This window comes from Nicotiana tomentosiformis, chromosome 7, assembly GCF_000390325.3.
Source record: "Nicotiana tomentosiformis chromosome 7, ASM39032v3, whole genome shotgun sequence".
Classification (NCBI taxonomy): domain Eukaryota; kingdom Viridiplantae; phylum Streptophyta; class Magnoliopsida; order Solanales; family Solanaceae; genus Nicotiana; species Nicotiana tomentosiformis.
The window spans coordinates 57,830,459-57,845,328 of NC_090818.1; the positions used below are offsets into that span (position 1 = coordinate 57,830,459).

At 36.2% G+C, this 14,870-nt stretch overlaps 1 protein-coding gene across 2 annotated transcripts; it reads right to left on the reverse strand.

Moving 5' to 3' along the window:
• Nucleotides 1-7,558: 7,558 nt before the first annotated feature.
• Nucleotides 7,559-11,835, reverse strand: LOC104086309 (uncharacterized). 2 transcript variants are annotated; one of them, XM_018767378.3, is made up of 3 exons: nucleotides 11,649-11,835; nucleotides 9,772-9,936; nucleotides 7,559-8,981 (listed from the first exon to the last, which is right to left on the reverse strand). In XM_018767378.3, the coding sequence occupies exon 3, from the start codon at nucleotides 8,966-8,968 to the stop codon at nucleotides 7,895-7,897; it is 1,074 nt and encodes a 357-aa protein (XP_018622894.1). In that variant the 5' UTR covers nucleotides 8,969-8,981; nucleotides 9,772-9,936; nucleotides 11,649-11,835; the 3' UTR covers nucleotides 7,559-7,894. The 2 variants fall into 2 exon arrangements, with proteins under 2 accessions (XP_018622894.1, XP_009588842.1); XM_009590547.4 differs by lacking the exon at nucleotides 9,772-9,936 and having other exon boundaries at nucleotides 11,649-11,834.
• Between the last annotated feature and the right edge of the window lie 3,035 nt (nucleotides 11,836-14,870).

Here is a 14,870-nt window from a genome sequence, read left to right on the forward strand (position 1 = left end):
GACTTTTTTTTCCTGCCAGTTACTTAGGTGCACTGTCACCCGATGCTAAAATTTCAAATTCAAACATCAACATGAAAGTATTGAGACCACAAGGCTTTTTTGGGCCCAAAAGTATTGATAGAACCAGCCTATAGCTTCATAACTTCAATGTACAAATCCAACCACCACAAAAAAAGAAAATATGTAAAAGCCTATACATACTAGGTAAAAATTATGCTAGTGGATCTCTTTAGGATCACTGTTTAAATTTTGGCTTCGGTTATGTAAACTTCAAACAAATATTGTATTAATTCTTCATCTCAGTTTTATAAGTCTAAATCATAGTAGCTCATGACTTGTACTACCAGTCATTGGGATAGTTGTACTGAATTCTTTCATAGTTTTATTAATAATATTGACGATTCCTCGTTATAGCTGTAACTTATACTATTTGGCTTATCTAGCGGGTTGGGTTAGATGTCATCACCACTTGGTGGGATTTTGGGTCATGACAGAGGCATATGCAATTCATCAATAGTTCAACAGATACCGATCGATCACATAACATACTAGTGAGTGGAAGGAATTCAAAAAGATACACTTCAAGCTAAATCAATATCGCACGATAAGGAAAGAAAGATGAAAAATTTATCCTAAATGCCCTGTAGCCTCTCGAAGATAGGTATGGATGTCATCAAACCAATCTGCAAGACTCTACTAGACACTTGATCATGACTCGTAGAACCTATGAACCTAGAGCTCTGATACCAACTTGTCACGACCCAAAATCATACTAGTCATGATGGCACCTAACCCAACCCGCTAGATAAGCCAGTTAACAATAACACAATCCAAATGAGATTAATTAGAAACAAATGATTAAATAACTGAACTTTTATACAATAACCCAAGGACTGGTAGTACAAGTCATGAGCCACTAAGACTTAGATTTACAAAGTTGAATTGAAATAATTACAATATCTGTTTGGAATGTACATGAATAGAATTCGAATCTGAAACTACCAAAGACAATTGATAGCCATAATTGGAATGCGGGTACATCTTCAATGCCAGCTCCCACCATACACAACAACAGCAACTCTAAGATCTGCACGCAAGGTGCAAAAGTGTATTATATATGAGTACAACCGATTCCATATACTCAATAAGTATCCTAACTAAACTCGACGAGGTAAAAGAAGCAATAAATATAAATGATACTCACCAACACCTGTACACTTCATACTTTCAACAAGTATAGAACAAATATATGATCAAATCAGGAAATCTCAGGTAACGCCACTCCGATGCTCATAATTCTTTGTTTTTAAAGTGTTCTACTCAGTCAACACTCCAGCATATAAAGAAGATACGCAAGTAAATTAGGGAAACAATCACGAAAATTGCAAGTAAATATGAAATGCAATAACCAAGTATTAGTCCGTTGTGGCGCGTAATTCGATCGAATAATAATAAGCCAATGAGCCCTGTAACGTCGTGCAACCTGATCCAAATATAGTAACCAGCTCTCCCAGAGCTCACATCAACCAGAAACACGTCGGTTTCTCACAATCCGCGTGTACACCATCAAGAGAGAAACATGAGAGGGTGACCCTAGGGGATGAGTCTTTATCCACAAGCAAGCACGACCAATTCAATGTGCTACCAGCCCAACATGGTCACATGCTCAATATAACGGATCCTCCCGGCGTGATCACATGCTCAATATAACAGATCTGCCCGGTGTGGTCACAGACTATATCACAATCTTTCCGGCGTAGTCACAGGCATAACAACACAATCCGCCCAGCGTGATCACATGCAAAACAATACAATCCGCCCGGCGTGGTCACATGCATATCAATACAATCTACCTGGCGTGGTCACATGCATATCAATACTATCCGCCATGTGTGGTCACGACATTACGACACAATCCGCCCGACGTGGTCACAGGCATCCAGTCCAAATCATATCACACAGAAGCAAGTATACAAGAACACATATATATGATGAATAAATATCATATTTCATTACCTTGGACTGGTATAATAACATGCTAAAGTGTGCTATCATAGCTCAAATCTAAAATTTCATCACATAATTAGCAATTACCAAGTTTATTCAGGGAATTAGCCTCTTCATAACCTCAAACATGGCTCAGAGTTCTCAACAATGTTACAAATATGAGAAACATCATAGCGTACAACTTAAGCAAAAGCACTACCCGAGCATGGATAAATACCTCAGTGTTCGCACATGGGCTCAATCCCCACACATATGCGTACCCATAGCCCATAGCTATCAGAAATAATTTAGGTAACTAGTGCCTTAACCAAGTTTAGATAAGATACTTACCTCAAGCAAGCCAAACACCACTCTAGAAATGCCATCCCGCGTGTATCAACCTTCGAACGACTCGAAACTAGCCAAAAGCAACTCAAAAATATCAAATAATGCCAAAGAAAACCAATCCAAATGATAAAGGTCGAGTCTTTATTTAATTTAAAATTAACCAAAAGTCAAACCTGGGGCCGCACATCGAAACCCAACAAAACTCACAAATTCCGACAATCCATTATGTTACGAGTCCAACCATACTAATTTCATTCAAATCCGACTCCGAATCGTTGTTCAAAACTCAAAAATTCACTTTAGGAAAGTTTAGACAAAAAAAACCCCAAATTTCTTTTTAAAATTCATAATCCAAATGCCAAAATCGAAGATAGATTCATGAAATATAACCAAAACCGAGTAAAAAATACTTACCCCAATCCATGTGGTGAAAATCCTCTCCAAAATAGTCCAAAACCGAACTCTAAATCCTAAAATATGAATAATGAGCCAACCCCTGAATATAAAGCCATTGCCCAAGCATCCCCGCATTTGCAAATCTTTAGCGGCTTCTGCGGCGTCGCTTATGTGACACAGATGCTGCTTCTGCATAAATTACTCAATAGCCGACCTCTCGCACCTGCGTGCAATCTTCTGTTTCTGTGCATTCGCATGTGCGAGGAATGAATCCGCTTCTGCACTCCATTTCGCTTCTGCGCTCTTGACCAACGCTTCTGCGCCCCTGACCAACGCTTTTGCGCTACCGCAGATGCGTCCATATTTCCGCATCTACGAAGATCTCTCACTCAGCCACTTTATGCTTCTGCGACTGCATGACCGTGTTTTCCGCTTTGCACCTGCGCCCAATATTCCGCAGGTGCAATGACACCAGTCCTCTGCCAAAACCAGCCTCAACCAACATGCCTCAAAATGGCCCGAAACCTGTTCGAAACTTACCCGATCCCCTCGAGACCCCGTCCGAACATACCAACAAGTTTCAAAACATAACACGGACCTACTCGAGGCCTCAAATCACACATAACAACATCAAAACCATGAATCGCACCTCAAATCAAACTTTATGAACTTTTGAACTTTCAACTTCCAAACTCGTGCCGAATCATATCAAATCAACCTAGAATGACCTTAAATTTTGCGCACGAGTCCCAAATGACATAATGAATCTATTTCAACTCCCGGAATAACAATCTAAACCTGATAATACTGAAGTTAACTCTCAGTCAAACTTATGAACATTTCAAACTTTCGAATTTCTAACTTTTGCCAAATAGTGCCGAAACCTTATAGAGACATCCAAATGAAAATCCGGGTATACGCCCAAGTCCAAAATCACCATCCGGACTTAACTGGACCATCAAAACTCTAATTCGGGGTCAGATACATAAAAGTCAAACTTGGTCAACTATTCTAATTTAGAGCTTCTTAGTTGAGAATCATTCTTCCAAATAAATCCCAAATCACTTGAAAACCAAAATCGACGATTCACACAAGTCATAATACATCATATGAAGCTACTCAAGACTTCAAACAGTTGAATGGAATGCAATTATTCAAAACGACCGGTCGAATCGTTACAAATACAGATCTCACTATGAACTTCTTATTGAAGGTCTTATTATCATCCAAGATTGTCCTATACTTGAACGGTAGAAGTAGGGGTGTTTATCGGGCAGATCGGACGGTTATTTATGCTTAACAGTTCGGCTTATCGGTTATCAATTTATAAATGTAATAATTCGCTAGCCATCCAATAAGACATCGAGCGTATTGGTATTGGATTAATGATTAGCGAGCGATTATCAGGCGATTTATCGGCTAAACCAAATAGATAATAAAAGATAAGTAGAGAACTAGAAAATTTGTCATTTTCCCACAGAAATCATGTGCTAGATTATAAAGACAACTTCTTTTTACCCCACCCTTTGATTTCGTTTTGGCAACTACAACTAGCTCAATCATAAGATTCATCAAATAATTAGCTGCTACATCATCCAAGCTCTTTCCTCCAATTACTTGACAAAAATCCTTCAACAACCTTTATCAGCTTAGTAACTGAAATTTTCTTGCCCTCCAGGAATCTTTGTCAACCTTTGAATCAGTACCAATATTTGAATTCAAGTTGTCTACAGATACCATCTATCATTGTTATGTTTTCTCCCTTTTAGCTAGTAAGTCTAGCTATAAAAAAATAAATTGAAGAGGAAGTCCTTGATATGCTTCTGCTATCTCTCTTTCCATTTAAACCAATTCTGAGGGAATATCAGATTTAGCTTGCAAAGCCAAACTCATGTAATCAACTTGTTAACATGATTCTACTTTATTGATTTTAAAAATTACTTTATATATATAATGGTAAAAGTATAAATATAAAAATTCTTAACGAGTTAACGGTTTATCAGATAAGAAAATTTAGTAATCCGCCCCCAAACCATTATGCCGTTAATTATAAAATTTCAATCGTTCACCAACCGTTATCCCGATAACCTGATACCAACAAGCCAATAAGTCATTTTCGGTTCGGTTAATGGTTACAGTTCGGTTTTAAATAGTCCTAGGTAGAAGTTCTGACAGAAGATTTAAGAATTCAACTTCGCAAGTGTCATCCGCATCTTTAGCCTGTATATGATTTGAAAATATTAGTTAATAAAAAACAAGAATAATAATTTAATAATTTAAAATATCTCTTTTACTATAATTGTTTCGTTAAACATCTTGAAAGATGTTTCAAAAATCCAAAGAGATGCTTGAAACATCCCGAGAGATGCTTGAAACATCCTGAGAGATATAACTGAACTCTTATCGGAAGAGCCTTATTTGAGCTTATCTCAACAGATTGATAATGTGACTTATCATTCTTTCTCTTTTTCTTCTTTCTACCTCAACAACCTCTTCCTCTTTTCTTAATTGTTCTTTTCTTGAAGCTTCTTTTCCTCTTGGTTTCAACATATATTTTTTATCTCTAGATTTCTCTTCTTCTATTTCTTCTCCTTCAACAGTTGTTGTCTCCTTCCTTAATTTTTCATCATTAACATTTGTCTCTCCTTCTTATTCTTCTTCTTCAACAGATGTTGTCTCCTCTTTTGATTCTTCATCATCAATATCTGTCTTCTTTTCTCTTTATTCACCTTCAATAACCGGTGTCTCCTCTTTTATTTTTTCTTCTACAACATTTGCCTCTTCTTCTCTTTCTTTCTATTTTCCTCTTCTCTTTCTCTATTTCCTGTATTTTTTTTAAAAAAAAATAATCTATTTCCTCTTTTTTTCTTCTCTAGCATTCTCTTCTTCTGCTTCATCTATAATGTCTTCTTCTTCTATAATATTTTGTCCTCCTAGTACTATTTAAAGAGGTGTGGCTTCTACTTCATCTATAATGAGCATTGATTCTTGTTGCTCATCCTTCGGTGATGTCCTAATTCTTTGTTAGGTATTTTCGAAAGAGAGTCACCTCTTCCTCTTCCTCCTCTCTTTGACTCACATCCCTTTATTATTTTATCTATACACTCAAACAAGTAACAACCATCAACAAGTAAATAATTAATTTTCTTCTAACACAAAAAAAATAAAACGGTAAATAATCAGGTATTCTTTGGTGAAGCATTTCATGGATTACTAAACATCCTTAGAAATATTTCAAATATCTTACATGATGCTTCAAACATCTTAATGAGATGCTTGCAACATCTCCAAAGTGTTTAACAATCCATGAGTTGTTTAACAGTTGGATATTTCAACCATCTCTTAAGATATTTCAAACACGCCAATGAGATGTTTGAAACATTAGGGCAAAATAACCTTAACCAAACCCAGATAAATATTGCAATAACTGCACGACAACTATACAATGATACAAAAATACCAAATTTATGGCACAACAACATTAACTACATTCCATAATTTCGTCACACCCAGAAACTACATAATGACAATAAGTATACAACAACAATAGTTACACAACAACATTAACAAACACTCCAATAAATGCAGCAGAATTATAATAAAAATTTTGCATTATTTCATGTTTAGGGTTCATCAACGGGGTAGAAAAAATTAAAAAAAAAAAATCTTACATTGATGACCGAATATCGAGTCCATAGCAAAGTTTCAATGAGATTTAAAACTTTTTCGGTGATCTGAGTTGCAATGTGAACATTCTGTAGTCTTAGTAAGAAGGGGAAGGGTTAAGGATTTACCCGGTGTAAGATATCACATTGTTCGAAGAACCCTAGATGTTGTCAGAGTAAAGGATCGTAAACAAGGGCGTGCTAATGCGTTGTAGATTCTTATCCAAGACTTGTATTATTTGATGATGCCATGTGAATCGCTAGAAACATGTGAAGTGGAGTCGGCGATCAGTAAAAATTTTGAGCCTTAGTGACGGTTGTGGGAGTTGAGAGAGTTGGGAGAGAGAAGAAATCGATTTTGAATGTGGTGGTGGTGGTGGTGGTGGGGGTGGACCGATCGACGACCGTGTTTTTAACCTAGTTTTGGCTTTTTAAGTTTTTTTCCCAACTTTTCCAATTTACAATTTGACCCCAACCTCTTCTTTATTCCCTTAATCACCTGATCCCACGTTAATCAAAAGAAGTGTCCTTTATCCTTCACTCATGTTTTATTTGTATTCTCAGCTCTTTTTTCATGCAATGTTGATTCCATTGAATCTTATGTAACATTAACACTACCTCAACAAAATTTTAAATTTTCCAAACCCCAAATTGATTTTCAAACTTTCAGGTAAATGGGCAATAAATCCTATAATTGCAGAGAAGAAAGCTTGGAATAAAGGACCTTTTAATAGAGATTAGTTACCCATAGCCTTGAGATTTTTCTCATCCATGTAGAATGAACTCAAAAGCTTTTTTCGATACTCCATTGCTATAATTCATGTACAAGATTGTGTTTTTATGTTTTTATTCAACAAAAGCAAATTTGACCCACTTGATTTCCCCACTGGTCTAACGAATTTGTAAACTAGGATTATGAAAATTGGGGAAAGTGAAGGAAGAACTCCATTTGTTTGTAGAGAAATTTGTTCATTCTGAAATAAAGTAAGGATGATTAGGGTTATGCTAGCACTACTTTGTTACATATAGAGGACTATTAGTGCTCCATGTGAAAGAATATGTATTGTTTGGAGTCTTGATGACAAAGACAATGTATGATTTTGGGCTTTTTCTATATTAATGTCACAGATCTAAAAGCAAGCAATATGACCCCGAGAGGAGTATAGCAAAAAATGATAATTGTTCAATTTCATTTGAATTCGTATGCATTCAAGAACATCTTCGAATAAAAAGCAATGCTTGAACAGTTCCAAACCCGTGCAAAGATCCAGTTACAAAGTGGAAATTACAGAACTGGCTTTTTCAACACCCCCCAGTACATATCCTATCATGCAATTACAACCCATCATGTATTAAACATCAATATGATACAGTTATATAAGACATCTATGACACAGTTGGATATGAAGATGTTAGGACCCTGTAAATTTTTCTACCACTGAACTAAGACCTAAAAGTTTCATCTTTCCTTTTCACATGTTAAACATACAAACACTTATCTATCTCCGACCTGCATTCGCTTCTCTACGCCTCCGTCTCCTCCCAGAATGACTCAAAAGGACCCTACCTTCGCGGCGGAGACGACCAGCTAATGATATACCATTATCATGATTATCCTCACCACTACTGTCCCTGTCTTCATCGGAGAAATCAAAACCACCCCTTGGGTGGTTATGCTCCATACCGATAACTCCATCCAATGTCTCGTTTAAGTATCTCTCATGCCGTCCCATACTTCTATTTGACCCACTATTCCCTGTTGAACCAACAGCCTGCAAAAACAGAAGCACATTCATCAAATTGCTATTGATTCCCAGTCCAACACCTTCATTACGATCCACCACATCTGCATCAAAACCCTCCTCATCCTCTGAATTAAAACCATAATTACTTCTTTCTATCACATAATCACCAAACACCACTGCCCCTGGCATTGAAGATGTAACAGTGCTGATAACATCATCCCTCTCTCGTTCCCTCTCAAGCCTACTCCATTTCTGTTCAAGGAGGGGGTCTACTTCACGTGGCCTAGCACAGGGGTGCTCTGCCCTAACATGTTTTCTCATCTCCTTGTAGCTTCCATTAAATGCACAGTCAGTATGCATGCAGCTTCGTTTCTTAGCATTCAGATACACTCTGGCAGGTTCAACCACAGTGCAACCCTTCACCTGGCCACGACAAAGCGGGCATGCAAGTTCAGTTACCCCATGTTTCTCTGAAGAGCCCACAGTTGAAGTATCAGTTGAACCTTGAAGAGATTGAGTCTGATGAGGCAGAGTTAATTTAGTGTAGGCTTTCTTGTACTGATCAAGGCAGTTTGAATAGCGGAAGCTAGTTCCACACATATAGGGACGACATCCTTTGTCATGAGAGGAACACAGAAGTAGAACAGCATTGTGGGGATATTCCATGCATACAGAACATGTTGCATCTTCCCAATCTTTGTTCTCAAAAATCTTGGAGCATTTCTTTTGATGCATGTGTTCAGATTGATTAGTGGATGGCAAAGGGTATGGGGTGAGCCTGGGTGGTCGAGAAGCAAACCTGCGCCTTCCTGTGGTTCCTCTAGCCATTTCCTAAACAAATCTGCATGCAGACTAGTTTAGTAATTTAACACGATCGCATTATGTTAGAAATGAGAACTCTAACATCCTCGAACTACATGGTGAACATGCAACATGGGTTGACATTAAGTGTATCATTCCTATTTTATATAGCAAGAGTAACTTTCGTATTGCCAATTGAAATTTCCTATGCACTATAAAGGAAGCATCTAGCTCAAACAAAATTTCACTACATGCACCATCAACTAATAAGAAAATTCAGTAACCTCACATATATGAGCCATGCATAGTGCAGATATTATGAACACAAGGAAACAGAAAAAAGAGTATTAGAAGATGCATTTCTAGTACTGTTTTATTGTCTCCATGTATACTAGGAAACCAAAAGTGTCCATACAATCATAAAAGAGTCAGATAGGACAACTGGCAAGTGGATAGACAGAATCTAAAATGTCATCGAGCCATGATTAAACTGGAGAGGGTAGAGAGTTACTACAAGATTTTACACATCAAGTGAAGCAAAACTATTACTATATTTTTACAAATTTCAGACTCCATCAAGCATGGCCAGCACCCAACAATAGGTAGGTTACCAAGTTAAAAGAAATTTACTTGAACTTCATTAAAAAGCACTTTTTTATGGTTAATTAAAAAACTCTTCATTTGAACTTGATCACAGAAAGACAAAAATCTTAAACAAGTAAAAATATTTATGCACCAAGACATAAAATAGAGAACACACTTTGATTAACCTCAATCACAAAAGGACAAAACATGAACATACGATGTGAAACAAACATCAATAGAAGCACCTGAGCGTTAACTATCCTTTCCCTCCCTGACATTCCATCCATCTTTTTTTTCAGGGGATGGGGGTGGTGGGGGTTGGTCATTGAACAGCTTGGGGAATAATCAACTCCACAGTTTCTAGTTCCACCCTCAAAAGTGAAAAGTGAGGTAATAAAAAACTATTCAACCTGGATAAATCGAATAACATCCAATATCAGATGAGGCAAAAATGTCCTTTGCCAGTTTACCCGAAAGATAACAAAAAACCTTCATATATAGGTGTCATTTCCATAGAAGACAACTACAAAACTCCTGCCTCAACATGCACCAAAATGCCGCTAATAGATCAGTAGTTGCCTGAAAGAAATCAGGTAGTAGCTTCTATGCAAAAAAGTCTTAGTGGGGCGTCCCTTACCCTTATACCTTATACATGAATAGGCTTCAAGAATAAAAAATGGTTCTCCATACCTGGACTCTTGTAACTATGATTATTATTCTCACAAGGCCCTATATAGCTGCCCATAGCGAAGGGGGGTTTTAACGTGCCTAATGCTATGATATCGATTTACAGAAGAAAAATGCAAACGCCTAATAAAAGGCATGTCACCAGGCACATCATAATGCAACTTGCAAAGATGAAATCAGACAGCTAATAACAAACAAACCATTACCGGATTGCATTACAAAGTCTCAATTACGAGCCTGTGATATAATAGTTCAAAATTAACAGATATACATTTAACTGTACAGTTCCACTCTGGTACAATCTAATCTTTAGCTATCAAAAAAGGAGACACTGACAATTCCATAATAAGTGAAGCCAATTTCAGCCGCATAAGCTGTTTAACCCAATGTCAGCTCCACATATAACTCTAGCACTATTGCCACCATCCATCCCACAAACAAACCATAAATGGCATAGTGATCAAATCCTGTCCAGTTGAGCTGTCATGGCGCTGATCTCACACCCAGCAGAATCAATAACAGAGGAGGAAAAGAAGAATGTAGAATTAAAGATCGATAAGAGCCAAATCCTGGAACACTCAACCCAATGACTTGCAATTAACGACAAGTGAGACTAATTGGTGATAATAAAAGAGAAAAAACAGGCGCCTCCCCACAGAACAAGTCGCAGTAATGAACTTAGGTAATTCTGATTTTTCGACAGAAAATATTTGATAACTGCAATCCGATAAGCAACAGACATTAACTGAACCTCCATTCCTCTCGAAGAACCCCCAATCAACAGCTTATGGGAAAAAAACTGAAGACAGGTCTTACAGCAACAGATATGCCAGAACCAATACCCAGAATCAAATGCAGAACATTATAATCATAACATATTCACATTTCATTGGCTGTTATGCTAATTCATTTTAAAAAAAAAAAAGAGAGGATGTGTCCCCCTTCAGTTTTAAGCAAATCTGGACTCAAAATGACAAATTATAGCAACAAAGATGTAAAAATTCATAGAAGTCAACCTTTCAGATAATGCATCCAACACATAAACAACGTGCCCCAACAGAACAATCATGCGAGTCAGGAAAGTGAATAAATTAAAAGCAATAAGACAAAAGCTAAAGCAGCAAACTTTAGTTAATATACCCGCCCAGCACATCTCAGATTCACCATTAGCTTATCCCATAATCAAATCCATCAATTAACCAATTCAACAATACACTAATTGTCTATTATCCAACTCCCAAATCCACCAACAAAATAAATAAAATCAAAACAACACTAATTGAGATCCATTCTACGAATCATCTATATCTATGCCAGTGCAATTGGACTCCTTTCATTACAGCATTCAATAATTTGTCTATTGAGACGAATCAAATTGCTAGAAATTGAATAGAAAATAAAATCCAATAAAAGTACCAAAATTGAAGGTTCTTACCGGATAAATCAATTGAAGATTGGTGGAGAGAGAGAATGTGTTAAAGAGAGAAAATGAGAGGTAGGGTTTTCATGTAGATGAGATCGAAAGTGCATGCGGTCATTTCCAGTTATTCTCAAACAAATTTTTAGAGAGAGAAAGAGTATAGGATTCGTTGAGGCATTTTCTACGCTACTCATATTTTTCTATCTGGTTTGCGGGCGGGAGATAGAGAGTGGAAGAAAGGGCAATGACGGTTGCACGCGCCCGTTTGAGAAGTGGCTCTTACCCCATCTAGTTTTTTTCTTAAAAACACTGTACGAAGGTGAAGGGATTTTGTTTTTTGGTTTTTTATTTGGTATTCGGTACCCACATTAGGGTCCGACTAAATTCGAATTCGAATTGGAAAATCTCACATTGGGGGTAAAACGCTCTCTAACAAATGTGATTCCATATCCAGGGACTCTAACCATAGAACTTTGGTTAAGGATGAAGAAATACTTATCAGTACACCACAATCATTGTTGATAAGGAAATGAAATTTATGTCTTAAGATAACCACAATATAATAGTTCGTAACTTCTTCTTTTTTCATAACAAATAAATTATTATATATTATTATGTGGAAAATAATAGTATTTCAACTAAAGATTGGACGAGTATTTCAAGCAAGAATTTGAAATTAAAAATTATTGGAATTATTTTAACATTTACAAAAGATATGTAAGTATGTCGAAATGGCATTAAAATTAAAAAGGAAGTGAAATGTACGCGCGTTGGGTGGTCAGGGAAATGGGATTTTGAATAGTTTAAGACGTGAGGTCATTGATCAACATGGGACGACGTGACAACGAGGTTAATGCCAACACTTTTTAAGTTTCCAAGGAACTACCACTATAAGGTTAGTTGCGACATTGCATTAATTTTTCAAAAAGCCATTCATTGCCCGTTAGGTGTCGAGTTCGAGTCACGCTGGAGTGTAAGTATAAAAATATTATAAATTTTTTTAATTTGGGAGGTATTTAAAAAAATAAAATCTAATAAATTTCGTTAGCTAAATAAAAACTAATTTGTAATGTGTTATTTTTTATTTATTTAAAATCATATTGCCATTACTATTTTACTTCATTTTCTTAGGCAAGTTATTCTCGAATTTATATAGTTGTAAAGCTTAAAATTTTAGAATCTTAGTTATATACAGGGCGGACTCTAACGTTTCCACAAGTAATGCTTGTGCCTTAGGCTCCCACATTTAGGAGGTTTTTATTTTTAAAAAGAAAATAGGTTTATATGTATTTAAAAAATACTACTCCTTCCATTTTAATTTATGTGAATCTATTTTATTTTTAGTTCGTGTAAAAAAGAATGACATTTTTCTTATTTGAAAAGAATTTACATTTATGCAATGATGTGTAACCACACAAAATATATGTGCCTCATTTTACACCACAAGTTCAAAAGTCTTCTTTTTTTCCTTAAATTTCGTACTCAGTCAAATGAGTTCACATAAATTAAAACAGAGGGAGTAATATTTAGTACTTTAAGTATAAAAGTAGAGTTTTCCCGTAACAATTGCCACAGAGAAAAGTTTTTCAAAATTATAAAGGATAAAATCTTACCTAAGATTAATAATGTCTTAAGAAAGATTAAATAAGTTCGATATACTATCAGTTGAAAAGAACTTATTAGAGAAAATCGATTATAAAAAAATATTTATAACTTTGCATATTAAAAAATTAAAAAAATAAACTTCAAATAAAAATATATATCATAACTTTATTTTAAGAATTTAGGTATCATATTAAATTTTGACTTTCGGCCAGCTTGGGCCGCCCTCTGCTATGTATGCCTTGACTTAGGAACATCGAAGCAGAACAAATGTTTGATTAATTATTGTAGGAACTCCCCAGGGATACACGCAAAGGACAAGCAGTTGCTGAACGAAAAATGTTAAACAACAAACTTGATTTAGATTCGATTAGTTGTATCCAATGAGATAGAAACACGAGCTTAGTTTAGAAAACAACTGATTCATGTTTGACACGTAAACTCTGATAAGAAGTCATAGGCAAATTATAATTTGCTATATAACTTTTATATACCTGAACTTGTTCCTGTTGGTAATGATTCGATATTATCCCCCATATTTCTTCTTCTTACATATGGTGTACAATAATTGCTAAGGTCATAAGACGATAATAATAAACAATCATCCATAAAAATATGGGATTAATACTCAAGTTATCTGCTATATATAACGGGTTAAAATACATTATAGAGCAAGAATTCTTTATGTTGTTATTTATATTAAAGTTAAACACTAAGGTGACGTTGGGGTTGTGGAAAGAATAATATCCTCCTCCGTAATCTACTATGATGATAAGAGCGGATTGCTCTAGTGGTGAGTATCCTTCACTTCCAATCAAGAAGCTGTGAGTTCGAGTCACCCCAAGAGCAAGGTGAGGAGTTCTTGGAAGGAGGGGGCCGAGGGTCTATCGGAAACAACTTCTCTACCCTAGGGTAGGGGTAAGATCTGCGTACACACTACCCTCCCCATATCTCACTAGTGAGATTATACTAGGTTGTTATTGTAATCTACTATGATATTTACCCCCTGCGGTTGGTAATTTTTTCCATATTGTTGACATTAACATATTATCTCCCGCACTATTTGGTGCCAACAATATTCAACCCGCAAATTGCCGTATATGGTGTAGAAAAATCCAAATCGATATGAATGGAAGGTGTAACGACACGACCGGTCGTTTTGAAAATTATCTCGAACAACTTCGTATTATGTGTTATGACTTATGTGTGTAGCCAATTTCAGTTTTCGGATGATTCAGGGCTAATTTGGAAGAAGAATTCTTGTTTTAAAAGCTTAAGCAGTAAGAATTGACCGGAATTTGACTTTTGTGTAAACGACTCCGAAATGGCATTTGATGATTCCAATAGATTCGTATGGTGATTTTGGACTTAGACGTGCGTTCGGATTTGGAGGTCCGTAGGATAATTTGAAGCATTTTGGCGAAAATTAGAAAGTTGAAGTTTTGGAAGGTTGAGAGGTTTGACAGAGAGTTGACTTTGTTAATATCAGGTTCGAATTTCGATTCCAGGAGTTAGATTAGCTCCGTTATGCCATTTGGAACTTGCATGCAAAATTTGGCATCATTCTGGGTTGGTTTGATGTGTTTCGGCACGAATTTTAAAAGTTGGAAGATTTGAAAATTCATAAGTTCGATT

Bases quoted from the DNA above. Each gene is read 5' to 3' on its own strand.
- LOC104086309 (XM_018767378.3), bottom strand. From the start codon at position 8,968: ATGGCTAGAGGAACCACAGGAAGGCGCAGGTTTGCTTCTCGACCACCC.